Raw genomic sequence first — 13,323 nt, 5'->3', positions numbered from 1 at the left:
AAAAGCACTATCGCATGATCCCCCCAAAAATATACAGTTCCATTTAAGAAACGAAACTTCACCGTCATATCTTTTAAATTAATAATATAAAAAAAATATTCGCTTACGCCACAAAATAGAGCTCATCCTACAATTTACATATAAACAATTTTTTCATATCATCAATAGTTATTAGTATAGTAGAATACCTATGACTTGTATCTTGTACTTCGTCAACGTCTCATAGTTTTCTATGGGGATCTTCTATTTTTCTATGATTACTCCTCAAGTCCTTCACATTTTCACGTATTAGGTTGTCCCAAAAGTTTCTTTCGTGAGTTGCATTCAATTATCTTCTGTGCCAGTGTTTATATAAATAGACAATCTAATTTCTTAGACATTGATGCTGTAACAGTAACGAAGCGAAATGAATCGTACACAATTCAGTAATGTAACATGAAACATAAAATATCGTGTATATATTAATTATTAATGAAACGAAAGAAACTTTCGGGACAACCTAATACTTGATGTAATTTCTGTACTTTTTTGAAGTTTTTTACGAGGTACCTTTGACTCGTAACTCGTCGTACATCGTCGACGTTAGAAAGTTCCACCGCAGAAAAGAGAGGAACACACGTCCTCTGCAATTGTAGCAGCACAGGGGTCTAAGTGAGCGTAATCAAATTATCTCTCTGGCTCCTGGCTGAAACTTTCGGGGCAACGATTATCACCGATGCATGATATACGTAGTTGCGGGCTGTCCAATGCAGTGTACACGGGCCACTCCTCTTCCTCGTCCAGTGGCGCGTGTGCGTGCACACATATTAACGGCTGTCGCGCAAGACTACTCACACATGTCTCAAGCTTCCGTTAGCGTCACGGTTGGAATACCTGGTGAGTGGACAATTTGGATAATCGACAACAAAACACAGTCGCGTGAACGCGCCTCGAGCCACCCGTATTTCTTATTGTCACGAGCAGAAAGGAATGGCGTCTTTAATCCTCTGCAGCCTCACTCGACATAGGAGCGTTGATGGTTGACACTGGTGGATACTCAGAGTGAAGTGTACTCGATGGTTTCGAGGTTGGGTACGCTGTTGGTAGCCGGCGCGTAGGGTTCTGCGCATGCAGCTTACGCACCATGCGGCGCCTCTTACAGAGTAAAGCGTCAGATTGGCGCCTGCGCGTAGGTCATAAAAGCAACCGTTACACGGCATCGTTAGTTGATTTCATGAGATTTCACGTGGGTAAGAGGCGCCTGTGTGAATGACAAATTTTAGCGCCCTTTTCCATGACACATGTGTGGTAAACATTTGGACACAAGGTAAGAGAGGACGAGTTTTCCTAGGTCTGCCGAAGGTATAGGCCGAAAACATGGGCGTCGTCACTCAACGGAAGTCCCAAGTGCTAGCAGGGACGCCACCACCCTTTTTTATGACTCCGGCCCGATATTTTCTCGGATCGGAACCATCGGCTCGGACCACCAATCCAGCAGACCGTTGCGAGCCGTGCTATAGACCACCTCGGTGGTCAATAAAGAGCTTTTCCCGTACACATTCCGAGTTTTGTATTATTTTCAATACTTGTAATAAAGTTGTACTACACGTGATTGGTAAATTACAACAAACATACATTATACATTATATAATTATTTACATATTAACCTTCCGAGCTTTGGCTGCCACGAAATCTTCAATTAAATCACTAATATTTAACGTATCTAGAATGTCATTCTCAATAGGTATAATTGAAAAATCAGTTAATCGTTCTTGACCCATTGTAGAACGTAAATAGTTCTGAATAATTTTTAATTTGCTACCGAAACAGACAAAGTTAAATAAATTAAGTTCACCACTGCATGGCAGTAAATTCAAAAAGCTTCTTATTGGATCGTCATGCCAAGTCACTTCCTTATCTCGCTTTGAAGCAACTCGACTGCTCAACCTTCGACAATGAACACGTACCCCAAACTCATCTATCCCGTGTTAATCCAGGTATCGTCAACGGTAAAGACGTTATCAATCAACTTGGCAAGCGCAGTCAAAACCGTCTGCTCGATCGAATCCCATTTGGCACGATCCACAACACATTTACAACGTTCAAGACTATCCCAACCGTCGTCGTGACGAGCAATCCTCTCCACGTAATTCGTATTTCCGGCGGTAGAACGTCTTCGTAATGGACACCGAGACGACGAAGTCGATATCGGAGCCGAGGACGATCGCGGATCGGTAATGGAATTGAACGAAATTCCACCGGATACCAGGCTAAATTTAGGCGCGCCGCGTCAACGTTACCTCGATAGCTGTCCTTATCGTTTCAAGGCTAAGCGACGCGTTAAGGCGTTTCCCGTCCAGCCCTCGTCGGAGCAGGGGAGGAAAGACACGACAGGAAAGACTATCGATCCCTACGAAGACGAGGAGTAAGAGGGAAAAACGGTTCGCCTCTCGGTATACGGACCCAATTGGGATCTGATGTGACCGACTCGAAGGGCCTAGGTGGACTGGGTGGTGTTGGATATCGCTTAGGCTAATCTGTAGCTTCTGTACTGTACCATCTGTACTGGAATCTTCGTTACTCTAGGTTGGTCAGTAGTTTTATCTTCGTGGGATAAGTAAATATTTGTAAGTTTCAAAGCTAGTCTCATCCGTCCGTACACCAACTACGCATCCAACCCTTGTACCCTTTGTTAGAATATTCGAGACAGTGTTAGGATATTCGAGCTAGACAAACGCTCGAAGCGGGCCATGTGTTTAGTCTCTGCGCGTTCCCGTTCTTAAGGGGGTATCCTGAATTAGGAGATCTAAAAAAAAAAAGCGGTTTTTCGTGAATTTTTTTACGATGGGAAAAAAATAATTAATTCTATCGAACTTTTTATCCTATTTTCATACATATTTGAGTAGTCTGTACAAATTTTGTCAACAAGAAATATTCAAATTGAGGTCTGATGCAGGTCGTAATATTGGTTTGACACAAAAAAACCAAAAGAAATGTTCATTTTCATACATTTTTCTTCTATGTGAACTAAGAAAAACCCGCAAAAATGGTGAAATGTGGAATTACTGCAAGTTTGAAAGAAAGAACGAGTTCTTTGGGTGAAAAAAATCACTTTAATTTGATAAAAAAGTTGTTTAAAATTTTTCTTCTATGAATTTTCTTAGTTCACATTGAAGAGAAATGAATGAAAATGAAAATTTCTTTTTTTTTTGTGTCAAAGCAAAATTACGACCTGCATCTTTCCCGCCGATAGGAGGTTTCAATTGTGAGGTGCTGTACAAATGTGCGTCGCAGTCGACTCAATTTGAATATTTCTTGTTGAAGAAATTTGTACAGACTACTCAAATATGTATGAAAATAGGATAAAAAGTTGGATAGAATCAATTATTTTTTTCCATCCTAAAAAAGAATTTTCTACAGTAGCGTATGCCAATCTAGGCTGACAATAATTCCTCCATACTGTTACTGGGTACATCGAAAGCCAAGTCTGTTTCCAAACACCGATCATTGTAAGTAGACAACCATCGACAAAGTAAATAAATTCGAATAGCTAAATACTGAAATGAAAAAGCCTATAAATAGGCTCCCGGTGAATAAAGTGTTAACATCCAACTATTCTCATTGCTTCTTCCCCTTATTTCCACCACCTTCTGAATCCTGAAACACAAACCTTTAAAAGGCACACCAAAACTCCTCTCTCGAGCTTTTTCGTAACGCAATTCAACGGAAGTAAGGACGCAGAGGTAATCTAGTTTCTAAGTATCGAATTGTAGTAGAACCGAACATTGAAATAAATCGGAATCTAAGAGTGGTAGGTACGCGAAAGCCACCTGATTATGGTCTGGCACGTGAAAGAAACGACTTGTCTAGGGAAAGAGGTTCCGGGACCCATTCGAGAGGATAGTTTCGTCGAAAGCGGTCGTCGTACGAACGTCGGAACTTGCTGGCTCAGGCTTGCCGTTGCTCGAGGGTCCCAAGAGGTGGAGGAAATCTCGATTCGGAAATGCTTATTTTTCCAATGGCACGTAAGAAAAAAGAAGTATTCTCTCCCGGAAATAAGAATTCTGAAGAACGCCACGAGCTCGCGAACCTAAAATTTCTCGTTCCTCCGTCTACCAACCTAGCCCCATTAAAACTGATGCGTAACACTTCACGGCGGTACCTTCGTTACTAGGATTTTCCTCTTGGCCGTCTACTCGCGAGCGAAACCGCCAAAGTGGAATTTTTCAAGCGCGCAGATAACCTTCAAGAGGGAAAGAAGCGTCTCGTCTCGCGAATAACACCTTAAAACCTCTCTCCTGTTTGAGCGCTTCTAATTTCGCGACAGCCTTTAGCCTCCCTTCCGCGACGTTCTCACGGAATCGTTAAAGCCACCGACCAAATTGCTCTCTGCTTTTTCGCTTTCGGGCCGCGTTCTCGCGTGTTTCGCGTCCCTTTGCGTTCAAGAGATTACCAGCGAGCTCGATTCGTCTCCTCGATGCACGACGACCACGATCACGCCGAGGCTCTTCCTTGTCCTTTGCTGGCCTGTTCGACTGCGATTAACGCCGGATCTACCACGAGCGGTCTAATAATCCTTTTCGAACTTTTGTGTATAGGTTTCGTACGCATCCGCACCTGCAGTGTAAGAAGTATTCGTGCAGCAAGCAATTTAAAATGAAACTAATAAGAAAAGAAATGAGAGGAATATTACTTTACATTAAAAGTAATAGAGTTTAATCCTTAAAAAAAAAAACATTTAGGAATGTTCCTTATTTTTACCCCTATAATAGATATATCGATAGATATATATTTACCCCTATAAATAATATATAATAGAGTTTAATTTTAAAAATATTTAGGAATGTTGGTTAATTATTTCTTCCTCTAAAATTTATTACTGAAATAAATATATGAAGTTTTATTTTGAATCGGTTCCTGTACGAACAGTTATTCCTAGATAACCCTTAATAACCCTTTTCAAACTTTTGTGTATAGATTTCATACGCATCCGTACCTTCTACAGTCAGTGTAAGAAGTATTCGTACAGCAAGCAATATAAAATAAAACTAATAAGAAAAGGAACAAGAGGAATATTACTTTACATTAAAAGTGATAGAGTTTAATCCTTAAAAAAAAAAAACATTTAGGAATGTTCCTTATTTTTACCCCTAAAATTTATTAATCAAATAAATATGCGAAGTTTTATTTTGAATTGCTTCCTGTACGAACACTCGTTACTAGACTGCGAATCTTTATGCATTTACAGGAAATTTGAATTTGCAAGAACCTACAAAATGCAAACAATACGAAAGAATATAAAAAGGATCGAAAGTAAAGATCACGTTGTAATATTTGCAGAATAAAATAAATTCCTATTTAGGTTCGATTTTTTGTAGGCACGTTCGCGAAGATTTTATTTCGCATAAGGCCGATTGCACACAGAGCAACCGATTTGAAATTAGCGTTGCAAACCGTTTGCGCCCTTTCTTTTACCTACTCTACTAATATCTTTGTTTTACCTAGAACCACGGTCCTTTGTTGAATATTACAACAAAAACAAAGCTACCTATCGTCCCATGGAAATGCGCCAATTCTAATGTCCCCGAGCTTCGCAATCGAATCTAACGATCTAAAGCTTCGTACAAGATCAGAGCCGTTTAGGGAATCTCCAACGCTCCCCTCGGTCCCTCCACTCAACTCTCCGCTCAATTTTTCATACGCGGGTCAACCAGAGCCGCACGGTGAACGAGAAAGGGGTAGCTTAGCCGCGATCTATTGGAAGTCGCGGAAACGTTGACTTCGTCCAGAGCGTGTCTCTGATTTACGAGGCTCGCGTCACGAAGTCGCGCGTGGAAAGAGCCGAGAATTTACGAGACTTCGGTCGTTCCGAGGAGAATGAAAAATTAAAAACCACCGACGGGGAATTCCCGCCGTCCTTTCACTCTTTTATCTCGCCCGCGACTCCGCGCGATATCCGCGATGATACTGGCCGGATACGACGATGCGTCGCGCGTTTAGGCACGCGTACCGATCTTTTATTCGTTTCGATCCTTTTCCGACTCGTTACACGACTCGGTTGACGGGAAAGCCCTCCCATCATTTACATCGCGCCAGATTGGCGAACAATTGCGCGACGTTTCAACGATTACGGAATTGACAAATTGCGCCCTAATTACCCCGTGGATGTCGCACGAACAAAGACGAACTTTCCTCCTCTCCCCCCCCCACCCCCTACCCGGCGCGGAAAATTGCTCGGCCGTGTAATTTTCGCGATCGTTTTCGCGATTCGTCGAGTGGCGTATCCGTTTCCGCGCCGGAACGAGGAACGTAGCGTTCGAAAAATAGCCGTTCTCTATTTTTTTTTTTTGTTTTCTTCGTCTAGCCGTAGGAAAAAGAATCGCCTCGCGATCGCGAAAAACGCCGTAAAGGGGAATCGTCCGGTGAGACCGGGGCGATTCGCTCTATTCAAATTCCGAATCAGTTACCGGGAGAACGTCGAGGGAAGTGGATAGTGTCGCGCTTGTTACGTATGTATTTATGCGCGAAAGAAGGAAAACCGAGGGAAAAGGAAACGGTCGGTACATCCTTTTATTAAAATTAACCGTCAGAAAACAGCGTTTGTCGCTGCTAAGTATCTATCCAAGGATGACGGGGAAATTTATATCCCCTGTTCCGAATGTCAAGTGATTTTCATCGAACTCGTCGAATAAAGTCGAGCAGTTTAATCAAAAGTATTCATCGCGACGAAAAGAATCGGAGGAGAACTAAGAAGATTCTTTTTATGATAATCTATCTACACCGATCTATCTCCTCAACTTCTTTACATTTTCTAAATTTTACCCCCCCCCCTTTTAGAAATTTAGGTTAACAAGTCTGTCAGACAAATATTCTTCTAAATTTCTGCTGACTAAATATTATTTAGATTATCGGATATTACATAATCAAATATTTAAAGTGGTATTCATTTTTGTAACATCATCAAAATTCATGAATTTTTGTTTAAATTTATTTCCTTCCTTTAATTTTATTTAACTTTATATCCATTTTTGGAATAAAAAGAATTGGATGAAAACTTAAAAAAATTCATCGAAAGTTAATCCATCTCCCATTGTAAAGAAAATCTCACGTTTTTCGTGCATCTTTTAAATTTTTGCCACCCTTTTTTAGAAATTTAGATTAAAGGATGAATCTGATAAACTCTCCCATGCAAACAGCTCCCTGTGCTTTGGCCTTTGTTGGTTATAGATTCGAATTTCCCAGCAAACATTTCGGAGCGCGTTGCAAAAGCTGCAGTTACAGTAATCGCATTCGACTAAGAGGAATTGCGCGTACGCGTGAAATGCGATTGTGTAAAAAAAAAAAAAAAATACAGTCTACACGAACGCGTGAAAGAGTGGCGAATGAAACCGATCAAAAAACGTGCATTTTATAAAATGCTGCTCGTAAATATTCATTGGCAATGCAAAGCCACTTAAACTCCGCGTCGCCTCGAGCGAATATAGAACGATATCCTAAATGCGATCTTCTGCGTGAGTGTACTTACGGAACGAAGTACGATGGAGCATCCTCTGCGCATCTACCTTGCGCAGTGCGCAAGGTATTAGGTATTAGGTCCTCAGCTGGAGGTGTTATTGTTCTTAGGCACGTGGAGTAGTAGTAGAAGAGAAGTAGACGTATAATTGACTGAGGGATGAGTATTTCGAGTTTTTGAGGCGATGTAGTTCCCCCAAGAAGCCTGAAAAAGAAAGAGAAAATGTATTAGCTTGGTCGAAACAGCGATTCATATTTTAAAATACAATCAAATTTCAGGAAAAAGGACTTCTAAGTTTTCAATCTATATTAGAAACTAAACGTCGCACGGATAAACTGTGAATATGAAAAAGTTTCGTCTGACCATTCTCTATAAGGTGTATATTTTTAAAAATTCTCATAGTAATCCCAACGAAAATCCTGGGATCCACAGTCGACCTCGACACCCTAAGATTCGTGTTCCCATTTGACTCCTTTTCGTGTTAGGTATGTGAGGTGAGGATACTACACATGCAATAATGTTCAACGCGATCTCAATCAACCATCTCAATCCTGGACCAAATCTTCCGCGATCCCTGCAAGTCATCACGGCCGCCAAGACCAGTGGACGGTTGGTCTCGGTGGCTGGCGCATTAATAAACAAAATTGACGTCAAAGTGACCGCAACGAGCATGGACGCGTTCCTCGATATCCCGATAAAAATAACCGGCGTTATTTCGCCCAGCTGACTGGCCGGAAGAGCGAACGAGGTTGCCAATGGACGGGACGGAAGGTCGGCGGCGATCTTAAATCGAGTCCTCGTTGTGCTGGAGACCCTGCTCGTCCTGCGCGACGGCCTGAATCTCGATCGATCCCTCCCATCTCGAATTAATTAATAAAATTGACGTCAAAGCGAGAGCCCGCGACGAGTATCGTATTAAGAGAATCAAACCCGAAGAAGAGATCTCGACGATCGGTGAATTATTATTGTAACATCTCTGCCCACGCGCACAATAAAAGCAAAAAGGAAAAAAAAATATATATATAGTTGTCGAACATGGCGCACAGAGACGAGTCAGATCGCATCGACGCGAAGATCGTATCGAGTAGATGAAAACCAGGGCTACGGTAGACCCTCCATTGTTGGACTTAATAGCGAGGCTGTTCGGTTAAGGGATAGGAGAATGCCGTGCTGAAATCGACGATCTCGTGTCAGACGCGAAATGAGAAAATAATGAAACGTAAGGTGAAACGGGTTAATAAAATAGGAAAGTTCTGGTGAAAAGGGCCAGTTTTCGTTTCCTTTGTTCCTCGCTGGAAACGGTAGACGCGTAGGTGCTCTAGATGAGTTAAACGTAGATGAGGTAGACGAGTTAACAGCATATAGAGGCCTCGAGTGCTTGGAGACACTTCAAGGGAATAGTTGCCCTCTGAATAAAGCCTAGAGTTTTAAAAGCCTTTTCGCACAATATGTCAGCGGCGCTCTTCAAAGTCGAGCGAGCAGTCGAAAGCAACACCTAGGCCTGGCCTGTCGTGCATGTCGGGCGATATCTCGACGGTGACTTCCACACGGAAAAACGCACGACGTGTGCACCTCCTTGCGCGCCTCATTACATTTATGTACGTTGAATGCGAGCTCGTTTTCCCGCCACAAAGCGGTTCGAGTGACAAGATCCACTCGCGCGTCTTGAATGTTCGGGTCTCATTCAGACTTCGTTACGTCGGATACTTTCGAGTCATTTGAAAGAAAAAAAATAGAATAAAAAGACGGAGAGAGCCGGAGAGATCGTTAACGAGTAGAAGCGATCGTTGGTAAACCATGCGAACCCTTGGGTACTTTGGGTTCTGCGCGAAGGGCGGTCGTTGAACTTGATAATTCGAGTGTGTCGAACTGGATAACTGCGAAGCCATTTCGACGCGCTTGGTCATTGATTGGAGGGATCTCTATTTAATGGAAGGGGTAATTTCTGATGCATGGAATAGGATGAAGAGATCTAAACAAAAGTCTGGTATTATTTAAGAGTTTAAATGAAAAGGGTGCGAGGATTCAAGATCGTGCTCCTTGGGTCCACAGTCGATCGCTTTGTTTACAGGACCAATCGAGTTACCATTCGCGTTCTTGTTTTTATTCTTAGGTCGGGATGCTTTGATACTTTGCTATTTTCGATTAAAGCTATGGGAGTCCCAACGAAAAATTTTATTGGAGGCACGGAGACTCCAAGTTGCGATCTTGTTCTTATTCTTAGGAATGGGTTAGGTCTGGGAGTAAGGCTGATACTTCGCTATTTTCAATTAAAGCTATAGAATTTTTAGCGAAAAAATACTCGAGGCACGGAAATTCGAACTTCCGATCTTGTTCTTATTCTTAGGAATGGGTTAGGTCTCAGAATAGATTAATACTTCGCTCTGTTCGATTAAAACTATAGAAATCCCTGCGAAAAAATATCCAAAGCGCGGAGATTCATACCCAAGAGATCCTTGGATCCACCATTAACTTTTCCTAAAGAATCAATCAACCTACCACTCGTGTTAATCATTTGACTGCATCTTTTTAGATAAAGGAGAATATAGTAGAAGAGAAGTAGACGTGTGAAGGACTAAGAGACGAGTATTTCAAATTTTTGAGCAATGTAGTTCCCCAGAAAGCCTGAAAAAGAACGAGAAAATATATTAGATTGGCCCAACAGCTATTTATATTTTGAATAAATCTATAGGAGTCCCAGTCCCACAATTAACTCTTCCTAAACAACCAATCAACCTACCATTCGTGTTTATAATTTGACTGCATCTTCTTAGACAAAGGAGAATGTAGTAGAAGAGAAGTAGACGTGTGAAGGACTAAGAGATGAGTATTTCGAATTTACGAGCAATGTAGTTCCCCAGAAAGCCTGAGAAAAAACGAGAAAATATATCAGCTTGGCCCAACAGCAATTTATATTTTAAAATGTAATCGAATTTCAGAAAACAGGACTTCTAGGTTTGTTAATTTATATTTTTCCGTTCTACGAGATCCTTAGATCCTCGGTCTCCTCGTCGAGTTAGGGAGGCGAGGGTGCTACATAAATAAAGTTACTAAAATAAATAAAGTTACTAAAATAAATAAAGATACTACATAATAAAGTTCAACGCGATCTCTATCGATCCCGAACTAAATCTTCCGCGATTTCTCCGAGTTATCTAAACTCTTCTCTCCTTATTCTTGGATACTGCGATTACAATCGTTTATCCCGCAAAATACGCGTCGAGCCTGGACCTGGAGTCGATCAAAGAATCGAAACAAGAGTTTACGGTCTGTAGGGATGCGTTCCAGACAGCCATGGACACGAGTTCGACTCGAAAGGGTCGAGGATGTGGGAATTCGGTATATACGACCCGGAGAGAGTGGGATGCCAAGAGAGGGGCAGCCGCGAGGGGATGGTCGCACGGAGGGGATTCGGTCGGAGGGCAAAAGGGGTGGGAGGATGCAAGGTGCAATCAATAGCGAGATTGCCCTCGCTCGGTAGCTACTCAACGCCAATAGAGGAACGTTATAGACATGACCGTAGAGCCGTTACGATTGCAGATTCACTGGGCCGTTACGGATTCGGGCTTAACCGTGCCATCGCGCGTGCAAAGTGTCCCCTTGGATACTTTTTCGAGCTGTCCGTCGACGCGCAAGGTCGTGGAGAGGTCCGAAACCGACGTACCCGCCCGTTAATTTCTCCGCGACGCGGCACGCGGCTGTTCCAGAAACCGTGGCGTCGGAAAGGACAACGCTCGGAAATTCTATCGCTTCGAAATATCCCAATAATTGTTGTATATACAATATTTTAATATTGTATATTAAGCGCTAGGTTTACGGAAATTTCTTATCAGATCTCTGTTACCGAAGCAACGCTTCGTTACACTGTTGAAAATTTTGCGTTAAATTCAACGCGTATCGCGTGTCCCAAACAGTATTCCTCCAGTTGACTGTTTTCGTTGACGATTCCGTTGACGAGACTGTACGATCAAACATTTATCGTGGTATTTATTTTCATAACTTCGTGAAAATTCATGGATAAAAATATACTCGAGGCACGGAGATTCGAACTTACGATCTTGTTCTTATTCTTAGGAATGGGTTAGGTCTCAGAATAGATTAATACTTCGCTCTGTTCGATTAAAACTATAGAAATCCCTGCGAAAAAATATCCAAAGCGCGGAGATTCAAACCCACGAGATCCTTGCATCCACGATTAACTTTTCCTAACCAACCAATCGATCTACCATTCATGTTTATCATTCGACTGTATCTTCTTAGACATAGGAGAATATAGTGGAAGAGAAGTAGACGTGTGATGGACTAAGAGATGAGTATTTCAAACGTTTGAGCAATGTAGTTCCCCAGAAAGCCTGAAAAAGAACGAAAAAATATATTAGCTTGGCCCAACTGCAAAAGGCACGGAGATTCGAACTTACGATCTTGTTCTTATTCTTAGGAATAGGTTAGGTCTGGGAGTAGAGTGATACTGTGCTGTGTTCGATTAAAACTGTAGAAATCTCTGCGAAAAAATTCTTAAAGCACGGGAATTGAACTGGATAACACACCGGCCTAACTATCCCAGAGGATCATCCCCTCCGAAAACTTTTTCGCCGCGTTACCCAGCAGCATCCCAGAAACGAAATAAACGTTGGGAGAAGTTCGCGTGTAAAATCAGGCTTAGCTGCCACTTGGTGGCCGGCCCCGAGTACCTATTATTCTACCCTCCACTTCACCGTTACGAGTGCTCGAGAAATGTGCTGCACAGCTCCTTTCCGTGTCAAGATTTTGTGGAACTTAAGCGAAACATCCCCCCGCTGCCGTCCCTCTGAAGTTCTGCCCGGCGAGTGCTTCGAATTTTCTACCCGCCCCATGACTCAGCCCTCTTGTCCTTCTTTCTCGTTTTTCCCTACGTCCCACGCTTTCGCGACCCCGTATTCATCGCCCGCCGGCCAAGTAGCCGCGCCGAGCGTTTTAACAAATGGAGGAAGCATTTAATAAACTCCGTCGAAGGTACGCCGCGACTCCAGGGACTGGGCCGATCCCGCAATTCGCAATGGCGCAGCGATAAAAACAAGTTCGGCCCAACGGGACCCAGAGAACGTTCCCGAGCTGGAGTTCGTTGCGTTTGGCGGAAACTGTTGATTATTTTATTCATTTCAAGCCTCTGTTGCGCTGCTCCAAATTGGACGAGTAAAAATAGTAAATTGGGGATTTCTTACGGGGTTGATCATGTTGAAACTTCAACTTGATCGCCCAAGCTAATACTCGTGAAAATCTCTAAAAGGTTGACAATTTGTTTCGAGACAATTGTAAATGGGGGTTTCTTACGGAGTTGATCATGTTGGTTGAAACTTCAACTAGATCGCCAAGCTAATGTTTGTGAATATCTCTAAAAGGTTGACAATTTGTTTCGAGATAATTGTAAAGCACATAGTCTAGCACTCGTCGTGCTGCTTACTTCTCTAACCAGACAATATTGACTAATTTCTATGAATGGGTGACGTGGCGGTCAATGTGTTAAGACGAATAGTCGAGACGGAATTGTGTTCTAGATTAAAGGTCTATTTACACATATCCGTAACGTGTCAGTTCCGTATCCGTACCGTATCAATAACGTCACGGAGCGGTGTCGGGCGTGTGTGAACATGCCCATTCAAAAACAACAGAAGAATATTTTAAATCACTGACACTGACGGAACATTACGGAACTGACACGTTACGGATATGTGTAAATAGACCTTAATTGATTCCGAAGAAGGATATCCTAAATGCGATCTTCTACGTGAGTATACTTACGAGATCAAGTACGTTGGGCACCTTCTGTGCATCTACCTTGCGTAGTAGAAGAG

The 13,323-nt window shown here is 42.4% G+C and overlaps 2 protein-coding genes across 5 annotated transcripts in view; one reads left to right on the top strand and one right to left on the bottom strand.

Moving 5' to 3' along the window:
• Positions 1-13,323, top strand: part of LOC128877203 (uncharacterized) — a 99,393-nt gene that overhangs the window by 22,190 nt on the left and 63,880 nt on the right. The gene's annotated exons all lie outside the window — the stretch shown is intronic.
• The window catches only part of LOC128877207 (uncharacterized), a 33,687-nt gene extending 20,364 nt beyond the window's left edge, over positions 1-13,323 (bottom strand). The window contains exons 1-4 of one of the 4 annotated variants that reach the window (XR_008457210.1): positions 13,271-13,323; positions 10,233-10,358; positions 9,992-10,117; positions 7,505-7,696 (exon numbers count right to left, since the gene is read on the bottom strand). Coding sequence is in view for 1 of the 4 variants with exons in the window: in XM_054124326.1 (XP_053980301.1) it covers positions 2,692-2,785; positions 7,505-7,696; positions 13,271-13,302 (318 nt within the window). In the remaining 3 variants the exon portion in view is untranslated. Of the gene's footprint in view, positions 1-1,715; positions 2,786-3,229; positions 4,597-7,504; positions 7,697-9,991; positions 10,118-10,232; positions 10,474-13,270 lie in introns of those variants that run through there. The other 3 variants (XR_008457211.1, XR_008457209.1, XM_054124326.1) reach the window with 3 other exon arrangements.

The sequence above is a fragment of the Hylaeus volcanicus genome, chromosome 5 (genome assembly GCF_026283585.1).
Source record: "Hylaeus volcanicus isolate JK05 chromosome 5, UHH_iyHylVolc1.0_haploid, whole genome shotgun sequence".
NCBI classification, from domain to species: domain Eukaryota; kingdom Metazoa; phylum Arthropoda; class Insecta; order Hymenoptera; family Colletidae; genus Hylaeus; species Hylaeus volcanicus.
The sequence above is the reverse complement of the archived record's forward strand: the minus strand, read 5'-3'. Positions and strand labels throughout refer to the sequence as shown.